The sequence below is a fragment of the Geotrypetes seraphini genome, chromosome 8, assembly GCF_902459505.1.
Source record: "Geotrypetes seraphini chromosome 8, aGeoSer1.1, whole genome shotgun sequence".
In the NCBI taxonomy this organism is placed as follows: Eukaryota; Metazoa; Chordata; class Amphibia; order Gymnophiona; family Dermophiidae; genus Geotrypetes; species Geotrypetes seraphini.
The window spans coordinates 151,442,574-151,455,282 of NC_047091.1; the positions used below are offsets into that span (position 1 = coordinate 151,442,574).

General features: G+C 50.1%; 1 protein-coding gene across 13 annotated transcripts in view; it reads left to right on the top strand.

Moving 5' to 3' along the window:
* Nucleotides 1-12,709, top strand: part of NCOR2 (nuclear receptor corepressor 2) — an 844,184-nt gene that overhangs the window by 713,433 nt on the left and 118,042 nt on the right. For all 13 annotated transcript variants that reach the window (XM_033955736.1, XM_033955745.1, XM_033955746.1 and 10 more), the window contains exons 22-25: nt 6,594-6,810; nt 9,332-9,496; nt 9,908-10,047; nt 10,221-10,326. In XM_033955736.1, the coding sequence (XP_033811627.1) occupies nt 6,594-6,810; nt 9,332-9,496; nt 9,908-10,047; nt 10,221-10,326 (628 nt within the window). The remainder of the gene's footprint in view (nt 1-6,593; nt 6,811-9,331; nt 9,497-9,907; nt 10,048-10,220; nt 10,327-12,709) is intronic.

Below are 12,709 nucleotides of genomic sequence, written 5' to 3' on the forward strand. Positions count from 1 at the left end.
CGCAGTGGTTGAAGCTACAGCCTCATCACCTTGAGATTGTGATTTCCTTGTGACCCTGGGTAAGTTACTTAATCCCCCCACATTGGCCCAGGTACATTAGGTAGATAGTGAGCCCACTGGGACATACACGGAAAAATGCTTGGGTACCTGAATAAATTCATGTAAACCGTTCTGAACGGTATAGAAAATGGAAAATAAATAAATAATTTTTCCATTGGCAACTCTAGGGGCTCCTTTGACAAAGGACGCGCTAGCCGCTATCGCCTCCTCTTGAGCAGGCGGTAGTTTTTGGCCAGCGCGGGGGCTAGCGCGTGATGAAAAGTCGCGCGCGTTAACCCCGCTAGCGCGGCTTTTTAAAAGGAGCCCTAGGGCAAAGTTTCCCAAACTGTGGGTTGGGACCCTAAATGGGGTCACAACCTGCTCTTGGGATCATGACCTAGGTGGGCTCTCCACAGGTACATCATTTTATTCTGCATCTCCTGGGGAGCACAAAATTTTTTATCCCAGGACAAGCAGGCATGATATTCTCACATGTGGGTGACGTCATCTACGGAGCCCCGGCGCGGACAGCTTTTCAAGCAAACTTGATTGAAGTTTCAAGTTTGCACACTGCACCACGCATGTGCGTGCCTTCTCGCCCACTAGAGGGCGCATCCCACCTCGTGGTCCTCAGTTCAAATTTTTCCGCGGAGCAAGAAAGCCCTGTGGATCTGAGCTCCAGTGTTTTTGCCTTCTAGCTGCCGCGTTTAGTTTGTTTTCCTTCGAATTAGTTCGCGGTGCTGTTTCTTTCTTTTCGTTTCTCTTCAAAAAAAAAAAAAAAAAAGTCTTTCGTTTTTCATCGGACTCCGGGGGCTCCCGGAATCCGTGGCCGCGGGACGTCGGTACGTTCCCGGCCTTCTTCTTTTTCTTCGTGGATGTCCCGTCCTGTTACGGGATTCAAAAAGTGCAACCGGTGCGAGAGGTTGCTTTCCATCACTGACCCTCACCGGTGGTGCATCGTCTGCCTTGGGCCCAAACATCCGACAGACTCGTGTGATCGCTGTGCTACCTTCCAAAACAGGGCCCTCCGTCGCCGTAAGGCAAGAATGGCCGAATTGTTCGCCGTCGACGCACCGCTTAAGGCCTCGACGTCGGCCTCGGCTTCGGCCCCGGCCTTGACCTCGGCCTCGGGGGCCTCGGCCTCGCCTCGGCCCTCTTCCTCAAAGGCCTCGTCAGTGAAGCAAGCTTCGGGTAAGTCCTCTGTTCCATCCCCTTCAGCAAAGAAGCCATCCTCGAGTCAGGCCAAGGCGGGTGGGTCGACCCCGGCCCCGCATCGGACCTCGACTCCGCACACCCCGAGGGAATACTCGAAACCGAGGTCGCCCTCCAGGGAGTGTGCCCCGGACTCGGAACTCCCCACCTTCGTGGGGATTCCGGCCTTCCAGGATCTCCTCCGAGCTCTGATCTCATCGGAGCTGTCGGGAGCCCTGGAAGTGTTGCAGCGTGCTGCGGTTCCGGCGGCCTCGACCTCGGCCGGGACGCCTTCGGTCTCGGAGGCCCCGACCTGGGCTCCCTCGGGAGCCCCGACCTCGGCGACCTCGGTCTCGGGTACGGTGGCCCCGTTCACCTCGGTCTCGGCCCCGCCCCGGACCTCGACCTCGGGGGAACCCCTTGAGCGGAGTGTAAGGCCCAAGGAAAAGTTGCGCAGAGTGCGCCGTCTTTCCTCCTCTTCCTCCGGGTCTTCCAGACACGCCTCGCCCTCGACGTGACCTCGGACGGGGCGTCGATCGAGGAAGTCTAAGCGGCCCCGAGGCTCGCCTCGGCGCGACCGTTCCTCGTCGTTCGGGGGCGAGGCGCTGCAGGTGTCGGAGTTGCGCCTCGACAACCCGAGGCTCCTCCGCTCACCCCATGGGAAGTCTTCCCGGGCCGCCTCGCCGAGGAAACGGGAGAGTGTCCCACGAACCCCGGGGTCCTCACCCAAGGGTTCGGCGAGGAGGATAACTTCCCCTTCCCCCTCGAGGACCCTCGAGAGGGGATCCTGGGATTCGGGATCGGTTAGGGACCCTCATTATTCCCATGAGGCCTCCCCCCTCTCCTCGGTGGGGCGGTCGAGAACCCCCTCCCCCCAGGCTAGGCCGTCCTCATTTTCATCCTTCGTTCAGGACATGGCCCAAGCCCTGGGGATTGACCTGATGGTAGGCTCTCGGTATTCCAAAGAAATTTTGGAGGAACAGGACCTCCCCACTCTTCCTAGGGAGGTCCCTAGACTACCTCTCAACAGTGTCCTTCTGCAAACCTGGCTGAAGAACTTGTCAAACCCTCTTACAGTCACGTCTGTGCCTTCAAAAATGGAATCGAAGTATAGGACGATTCCCCCTAAAGGGTTCGATAAGGCGCAGCTCTCACACCAGTCTCTTCTGGTGGAGTCTGCTCTTAAAAAATCTCAGCCCTCACGGGTTTCTGCGGCGGTTCCACCAGGCAGGGAGGGGCGGACCCTGGACAAGTTTGGCCGTCGCCTCTATTCAAATTCCCTGATGGCCACCAGGGTTCTAAATTACGCCTTCACCTTTTCCTCCTTTTTGCGTGGCATGGTGAAGGACCTTCCTCAATATCGAAACTCGTTACCGGACTCCCAAAGAGCAGGATTCGACAAGTTTATGTCCAACCTGTCTCAATTGCGGTTGTACCTATTCCATGCAGTGTACAACGCCTTTGAGCTGGTTTCGAGGGTGTCGGCCCTCGCGGTGGCCAGGCGCCACTTGGCCTGGCTTCGCACCCTCGACATGGACCCAAACCTGCAGGAACGCCTGGCAGACTTGCCTTGTGTGGGGTCCGAGTTATTCGACGAGTCATTGGACGCGGCGACCAAGCGCTTGTCGGAACAGGAGCGCTCTCTAGCATCCCTGGTCCGCCCCAAACCTAGGCCCCCGCCGCAGAAACCCTTTCGGCCTCCGCCGCGCCGATACCCTCAGAAGTCGACCCCGGCTTTCTCGAGACCGCCTCCGAGACGTCCGTCTCAGCGAGGCAGAGGGGGACAACCCCAAGCCCCGGCGCAGGGCCCTTCTAAGCCAGCGCCTTCCTTTTGACGGGCTGAGCGGACGGGGCGGGTTCCCCTCCGCACTTTCACAAGAACCCCTTCCTATCGGGGGCCGTCTTCGGTCCTTCCGGGAGGCATGGACCGAGATTACCTCAGACGCTTGGGTGCTCCGGATCGTCTCCGAGGGCTACTCGCTCAACTTTGTGTCCTCGCCGCCGGACAGTCCCCCAAGTTTAGTCCCCTGCAACCGTTCGCAGCTACCGACCCTTATAACCGAAGCCAAAGCCCTCTTGAAGCTTCGGGCGGTCGAGCCGGTCCCCAAGGACCAGTGGGGTACGGGGTTTTACTCCCGCTACTTCTTGGTCCCAAAAAAGACCGGGGACCTGCGCCCCATACTGGACCTCAGGAAGCTCAACAAATTCCTGGCCCGGGAGAAGTTTCGAATGCTATCTCTCCCGGTTCTGTATCCCCTCTTGGAGGAAAGGGACTGGATGTGCTCCCTCGACCTGAAGGAAGCATACACCCATGTTCCGGTGCACCCCGCCTGTCGAAGATTCTTACGATTCCAGGTGGGGGACCTCCACCTCCAGTACAGGGTACTGCCCTTCGGCCTGGCCGCGTCCCCACGAGTATTCACGAAGTGCATGGTGGTGGTTGCAGCAGCCCTCAGGTCGCGTGGACTTCACGTGTTCCCTTACCTGGACGATTGGCTCATCAAAGCCCCGACCAGGGAGGGGGTTATCTCAGCGACCCGACAGTCTATTGCCTTCCTGCAAACTCTCGGGTTCGAGATAAACTTTCCAAAGTCTCAGTTGAGGCCGTCGCAGTCTCTTCAATTCATAGGTGCGGTGCTGGACACGGTGCGCCTACGCTCCTACCTGCCGACCCAGCGGTTGGAAGCCCTGGTACGGATGAGCCACCAGGTCTCTCAACAGTCGAAGGTGTCGGCCAAGCGCATGATGATGCTGCTGGGCCATATGGCCTCGACGGTACATGTCACGCCGTTTGCGAGGCTACATCTGAGGATCCCTCAGTGGACCCTCGCGTCCCAGTGGCGTCAGGAGTGCGACCCTGTGTCTCGCCTCATTTCGGTGACTCCGCCCTTGCGGAAATCGCTGCGTTGGTGGACAGTCTCTTCAAATCTGTCCATGGGGCTATTATTCCGCACTCCGCCTTTTCGCAAGGTCCCGACCACGGACTCCTCGGAGTACGCGTGGGGAGCCCACCTCGACGGTCTTCGCACGCAGGGCCTGTGGTCGGCAGAAGACCGTCAGTGTCACATCAACGTGCTAGAGCTGCGGGCCATCTTCCTAGCACTTCGAGCCTTCGTTCACATATTGCAGGACCAGGTGGTCCTCGTCCGCACGGACAATCAGGTGGCAATGTATTATGTGAACAAGCAGGGAGGAACGGGGTCATGGCCCCTCTGCTCCGAAGCTCTTCGCCTCTGGGAGTGGGCGGCCTCCCGGAACATCTTCCTCCGGGCGGTCTACATCCAAGGAGAACGGAATTGTCTGGCGGACAAACTGAGTCGACTTCTGCAACCGCACGAGTGGACTCTACACTCAGCAGTTCTACGCGAGGTTTTCGCTCGCTGGGGAACGCCACAGGTGGATCTGTTTGCCTCTCCGGAGACACACAAACTACCACTATATTGTTCTCGGATGTACTCGCAGGACCGTCTGGAAGCGGATGCCTTCCTACTCGACTGGGAAGGGAGGTTCCTGTATGCATTCCCTCCGTTCCCTCTGATCATGCGAACGTTGGTACACCTAAAATCGTCCACGGCCACGATGATTCTCATAGCACCTCGGTGGCCGCGTCAGCACTGGTTCTCCCTGCTGCTCCAGCTCAGTGCCAGGGAGCCTCTCCCCCTGCCTGTCTCTCCTTCTCTGCTGTCTCAGAGTCAAGGATCCATGTTACATCCCAATCTGCAGTCATTGCACCTGACAGCCTGGTTTCTTGTTCCCTGACTCCTCCGGACCTGTCTCAATCGGTGAAGGAGGTGTTGGAAGCCTCCCGCAAGATCTCGACGAGGCTTTGCTATGCGCAGAAATGGACCAGGTTTTCCACCTGGTGCTCGTCTTTTCACCTGGATCCGGTATCAGTTCCGGTATCCTCGGTTTTAGAATATTTGTTTCATTTGTCGCGCTCCGGCTTGAAAACCACTTCGGTGCGGGTTCATCTCAGTGCGATTTCTGCTTTCCACCAACCTCTGGAGGGACGCCCTCTGTCACTCCATCCCCTGGTGACACGCTTCATGAAAGGGTTACTCAGGGTTTGTCCCCCTCTTAAGCCTCCGTCTGTCGTGTGGAATTTGAATGTGGTTCTGGCTCAACTGATGAAACCTCCGTTTGAGCCACTCAACAAGTCCCTCTTGAAATTTCTGACTTGGAAGGCGGTGTTTCTAATTGCCCTCACCTCCGCCAGGCGAATTGGGGAGTTGCAAGCCTTGGTTGCGGACCCTCCTTTCACTGTCTTTCATCACGACAAGGTGGTTCTCCGCACCCATCCTAAGTTTTTACCTAAAGTTGTTTCTGACTTCCACCTCAATCAGTCCATTGTCCTTCCTGTGTTCTTCCCGAAGCCCCACTCCCATCCTGGCGAGAAGGCGCTTCACACACTTGACTGTAAGAGGGCGTTGGCATATTATCTTCAACGCACCAGGCCTCATCGGAAGGTTCCTCAATTGTTTTTGTCCTTCGATCCCAATCGATTAGGGCATCCAGTTTCCAAGCGCACTCTGTCTAACTGGTTGGCCGCTTGCATTTCCTTTTGCTACGCTCAGGCTGGCCTTCCTCCCCCGGGTCGAGTCACGGGGCACAAGGTCCGAGCGATGGCAGCTTCGATAGCTTTCCTCCGATCCACCCCGATGGAGGACATATGTAAGGCTGCCACTTGGTCTTCGGTTCATACATTCACCTCCCATTACTGTCTGGACACTTTATCCAGGAGTGACGGCCGGTTTGGCCAGTCAGTTTTGCAAAATCTGTTTTCCTAAATTGCCATCCTCCCACCTGCCCTTTTTTGGTTAGCTTGGAGGTCACCCACATGTGAGAATATCATGCCTGCTTGTCCTGGGATAAAGCACAGTTACTTACCGTAACAGGTGTTATCCAGGGACAGCAGGCATATATTCTCACAACCCGCCCGCCTCCCCGGGGATGGCTTCCTTGCTAGTTATGGAACTGAGGACCACGAGGTGGGATGCGCCCTCTAGTGGGCGAGAAGGCACGCACATGCGTGGTGCAGTGTGCAAACTTGAAACTTTAATCAAGTTTGCTTGAAAAGCTGTCCGCGCCGGGGCTCCGTAGATGACGTCACCCACATGTGAGAATATATGCCTGCTGTCCCTGGATAACACCTGTTACGGTAAGTAACTGTGCTTTCTGGCCCCCAATCATGGAGTCACAGGCCCAAAAATATCGGGAAGCGCTGTTCTCGGCCTTTTTTCCTGAGTTGCAGTTCTTGCCTCTTACCAGTAAAGGGAGCTGCTTAAATGCCACAAATTAAAGGTTGAGTATGGCCTACAGGGGTCAGCAAGTGGGATGACCTGTTTTTCTCTTTCACACTGTAGATAGCGGAGGGATTCATTGAGGGATCCTTGCAGAGTGGAGCTACGAAGCCTCAGGCGCCTCATCATGCCTTGGCTCTTTATGAACAGCAGATTTCCAAGGCCCACGAGTCAGCTCTGGAAGGCATAACGCACACTAAGCAGTCCCAGGAGAAGGAGCCACAGCCAAGCAGCAGCCCCGAAGGAAAAAGCAATTGTCTAGCCTTCGACGAGAAAGATGGTAAGCTCTTGGGTAGCCTCAACATACGGCTTTTATTTCCCAGGCTCTCAACTTGAACCTATCTGTTAACAGCCCCTTGGAGCATCGAACACTTGTGGGCCCGGCTAGTTTACAGTTTTCCATTAACGAAAGCAGCCCAGGTCTTGTTAAACATTTCAGAAGAGCAAGCGGAGGTCTGAGGATTAGAATGCTGCCCTTAATGCCGACACTCCTCACCTGGCCTTTAAGTGGTACAGGATCTGGAACAAAATTATACAGTGAAACCCACTGTAGTGACTTTTCTATCCTCTTTCTGCTGTGCCTTATTTTCCACAAGGCTCCAAAATGACTGCGTGAGTGTGTTTCTAGCGTGCACAGTTGATGCTCTTGCTTTGTTTCAAGTTGTTCTCATTCAGACCGCTCAGTGAGTCAGAATTTAAAAAAATGAAGGGCCTGATTTAAAACAATTTAAATGGTTAGGAGAGGCTCTTGCCCGTTTAAGTCACCTATCCAGGACTAACATAACATAACATCATGCTTCTATACCGCATAACCATGAGTTCAATGCGGTTTACAAAAGTTACATAATTAAGGAAGAGATCAGAAAACAACTAGTCGACCAGATATTTAGAGAAAAGATAAGACTTCAGTTGTTTTGTTCGTAAGAATAAGTTGTCAATAGCAGTGAGCAAAAATCCTTATTGTAAAAAGCTGCTTGGCATGAAATCAGATGGTCATGATATTTCTTGCTTTTGCAACCTTTAACTGAGGGGAAAACAAAAAGGGCATGTGATGTTCTGATATTCTTGTGAGATGTAATGAAGAATCCACTATTACTATTAATTATTTCCATAGCGCTACCAGACGCACGCAGCGCTGTACAGAATCACAAAGAGTAAGAAAACAGTCCCTGCTCGAAAGAGCTTACAATCTAAACAGGCAAGACAGACAAACAGGATGTCATGGATACAGTTAAGGGGAACGGTTAGTCCAGCTGGCTGGCTTGGAAGGCAGAGAGGAGTACAGGACAGTCAAGCCATTGTGACATCACTGATGAGATTGGCTCTTATTGGTGGAATGAGGCATTATGACATCACAAGCTCAGCTCTGCTTCCCAAAGACAAATAGGATGTCATGGATACACCAGTGCAACTCACGGTAGAAAGGGATCACGTGATCATACTTCTGGCCGTATATCAATCTTACTGCAGTATTCTGGATCAATTAAAATCTGGTAATATTTTTCTTGGTTGTAACTAAATAAACAATATTACAATAGTCCAAAAGGCTTAATAGTAACGACTGGACCAAAAGTCTAAATGCAGAAATTTAAAAATATGGTTTAATGTACGCAGCTTCCACAGTGTGTAACCAGGCATATTCAGCAACACTTAACTGGATAGTGCCACTGAAAATGTCTGATTAGTGCCCAACCCAAAACCGGCTATTTTGGGAGCATTCAGTGGGTGGAACCGATATTTGGCTGGTTAAGTGCCAATATTCAGGCCTTAACCAGCCAAGGTAACTGCATAAATAGAACTACATAAAAGTCAGTCCTATCTTTATGCCAACTTGCCATGGCTGGTTAAATGCTGAATATCTCACATCACCGGCTATGTTTCTGATGGCCCCGTATACCCGGAAATTCAGTGCCAAAACCCATATATGGCTCGGCATTGAATTTTCATGGATAACAAAGTGATCACTGCCAGCTGAATAAGAATGTAATTTTGATTTTAATGTAAGATTGAAATTCCTGGAAATGACCAATCTCTTATTAATTTGGAAATTGAGTTGAACTCCTATTGGAGGTATATTAGTGATTTATAAATGGTTATGTAATGTCATGAATATCGGGCCCAGGATCTTGAGCAAGAAGACATAACATTAATTCATTTTACTTTTCAATGTGGCTTTCTAGTATCATAGAAGGAACACAATAGGGAAAGACAGTAAACAAATCCTACAAGTACTTTGTTTTTGACAGCCTGCAAGCTGATTTTCACAAGGAAGCTCCCCTAGGGTATAGGTGGAGGTCTATACAAATTATTATTTACAAAAGTCTACAGTATATCACTGTGACATCATTAACAGTAAGCTGGTAGCCTACCCCTCTTTTTTTTTTTCTTCAGATAATGGTAGTTTTACAATGCAAATATTTTTGGAAAGTACAATAATCACTGCTTGGTAACGCTAAAAAGTCTATAACTTTGCCATTTTTTTTTTTTTTATGATAATTTAACTCCACATAGACATAGATATTAATAACAAATAAAGCTTGAAATTTGAAATTCCAAGCAGTTGCTGAGAAAGCAGGGAAAAAAAAAACTTTAGGGGATACCTTTTTTGCCACACCCTCTATGCACATTTTTTAGAAATCTAGATGTGGATATTTACAGCAACTCTAGGGTTGATGTGCATACCCATACCTGCAGTATAGGCATCGGTTATACTACTGTAGGTTCCTCCTTTATAAAATTAACCTTAACATTTCATGTATCTCCAATACTCTTACACTAGGGTGTTGTTTTTTTTTTTGTAGAGAAATTGGTGCATTTAACGTTATCCTCCGATGGGCAGAAGCCAAGTGGGGAACAGCTTGCCATCTCTTCGTGGCCCTCTGTGTTACCCTGCCACATGTCCCCACACGATGTGCTAAAAACTTCTGTTCTCTCGGATCCCCATCTCTTTCAGTATAATCTCCCAGGTGAGCTTCTGCGCATATCCGCGCTCTCGCCGGTTTTCCTGTGCATTCATTGATGTGATGGATATTTCCGGGTTTTGTTCTGGTGACCAGGCTTCCGGGTGCATCGCTAGTCTAGGTTGCTTGACAGAGATGCTGGTGTCACCAGGGTCTGGTCCTATACCTTGTGCTGCAGTTAAGAAGTCCACAGTGATAATGATTAGTTTGTAAAGCAGTAGAAGTGATAGAGAGTCCACCGGTTTGAGATTTTCTTCCCTTCAGCGTGTATTTGTTAGTGTTAGGATGTTCTGTTGTTTGTTGCACACATTTATGTGGGACCTGTGATCTTCTAATGCAGTGAAATAACTCTTAATATCATGCTACTCTTTTTTTTTTAAATATATCATGACCCCTTGCAACTATCTTTGTGTGCAGGTTATCCAATTCCACTGAACTTGCATGAAAGCGCTCGGCCTGGGGCACCAAAATTATCCAGTATAGCCAGCCCTCCCCCTCTTATTTCATCTACCAAGCACCCTGCTGTCCTGGAGAGACCCATGGGCTCCATTTCCCAGGTACTTGAGCACAGGAGGGAGGTGATGGTGGTGCATTGCCAAGAAGACATGAGACCCTGGGCAGCATACAGCTGAATTTTTAATTGACAAAAGACAAGTTATTTCGACCTGTATGTAGGACCCCCCTTAGTCTTCTCGGTGTATAATTGCCAATTCCTTTTTAACTCTTGTAGGGTTTGCCTGTACAGCTTCATACTCCGTACACCTCTGAGCATGCAAAAGCTCCGGTTGGATCAATCACGATGGGTCTGCCACTAAATTTGGACCCCAAAAAACTGGGTGAGTTTCAGTGTTAGTGCAACGTGTTATAGTAATAATGAACCTGCATCTCACAACAGTACCCATACTCAGATCTTTACTGGTTTGTTTATTTATTTATTTTATTATTTATAATATATACCACTTATATCCTAAGTGGTTTACATTCAGGTACTTTATCATTTTTCCCTATCTGTCCCAGTGGGCTCAAACTCTACCTGGGGCAATGAGGGAATTGGTAAGTGACTTGCCCAGGGTTACAAGAAGCAGCGAGGGATTTGAACCCACAACCTCAGGGTGCTAAGGCTGTAGCTCTAACCACTACGCTACACACCCCTGAATTATCAACTGACGGTGCTTGTTCTGTCCAGGGGAGCATCTGAGTACTACTTTGTTGTCATCTAGACCAGTGTTCTTCAACCGCCGGTCCGCAAAAATTTCTTGCCGGTCCACAGGGCTGACACGTGCATCAGGCCCCAGACAGTGCTCTTCAGCTGCCAGTCCAGGGTACAATCGAGGTGGCGTTGTCCTCAGGCCAGCTCCCTCTTCCTCAGTGCTGCAGTGCACAAAGCTGTGGGCAGATGCTCCTACGTACATCCTGCGCCTGAACCAGAAGCCTTCTCTCTGACGTCACAACTTCAGAGGTAAGGCTTCCAGATGAGGCGTGGGACACTGCCCATGGCTTTGTGCACTGCAGCACTGAGGAAGAGGGAGCCAGCCCGAAGATAACACCGGGGGGGGGGGGGGGGGGGAGGGGGCAGGCCAGAAGGCAAGGCACAGCATGGAGGGAGGGAGACAACAACGGTAGGGGGAATTATTTTTTTTTTATAAATCTTTATTGATTTTCAAATGTTAACAGTGCCATACAATGAATTTAAACATAAAAACTACACAGAATGCACTTTAAATACAAAAATAATTCAAAAAACAATCATTTTCTCCCCCCTCCTCCCCATAATTAATAGACGAAGAAGTACATATTTAATTTCAATAATAGAGATAATTAAGTATAGCAAACAATAATACATTCCCCTACCCCCACCCACCCACCCTGGATGTGTAAGGAAGTCAAATAAAAGGATATGTACATGACAGTTATTGTGACTCAATAAATACAGTCAATGGGCTCCACACCATTTTTAATGCGTTATTATATCCCAAACATTCCGCGTTCATTCTTTCATACTTGTAACTGGAACATAGGTTTGCCTACCAGAATGATTTTATTTTTAAATTTAGTGATTGATTTACATCTGCTGTCTGTACAGGAAGAAATGCATTTGTTTCTTTTCCTCTGGGGTTGTACTGCCTGCAAGTCTTGCATCTTAGGGTTTGTTTGTATATATTAGTACTTTTAGTTTTTGGTCCCGTATTTGCATGGGGTTATCTGTGTTCTAGTAGGAATGAATATTGAGAAGTATACAGTGTGCTTTGTGTAGTTTAATTTTGTGGTTAACTATTAATACGATTATATTGTGTGTGTGTGTGTATATATGAAAAATGAATGGAAAAAATGGTGTTACAATTAGTACTATTATGGGGGCGGAGATTGGGTGGAGATGGGTGGGGTCTGGCCCCTGACTTAGCCCAGTGTTCTTCAACTGCCGGTCCGCGGACCGATGCCGGTCCACAAAATAATTATTTTATTTCCGCTGGTCCATAGGTGTCAAAAATTTGAAGAACACTGATCTAGACCAGTGTATCGCAAAGTGTGTGCTGCATGAGATTTCAGGTGTGCCGCGAGATGCCTGGGAGGGGAGGGGGGAGAGGCATCAGCGTTGGCTGACTGCCTACAGGACATGCCGCTTGCGGCGAGAGGCACATCCTGTAGGCAGTTGGCCACCACCAGCTCCTCTCCTCCTCCCTGGCATGTCTCCTCTCCGCACCTGTTCTTTTACAGCACCCCCCTCACTGGTGGCTCACGGCCCCGCACACGTGTGGATATCGATGTGATGACATCATGCATGCATTTGATGTCATTGCAGCAACATCCGCGTACTTCCAGGTGCCCTCGAGCCGTGGCTGCCAGTTTAGTGTGCCGTGGCTTGTAAAGTTTGCGAGACACTGATCTAGATGTTTGATAAATTGACAGTGCAGAAACAGACAATATGATCTGAAATAGGATTCTAGATTCTCATGTGCAGAATGACACTCATCATCCTCGAACCTAGTCATGAGTAATTTTGCCACACATTTTACATTACATTACATTAGAGACTTCTATTCCGCCATTGCCTTACGGTTCAGATACATACTTCACTATGAATGTCTAAGAACCTAAAGCAGGGGTGTCCAACTTTTTGGCTTCCCAGGGCCGCATTGGCTGAAAAAAAATTTTCTGGGGCCACGCAAACGCTGCAGCAAGACAGAGGAGGGAGCCGGCAAGACGGTAAACACCCGGGGG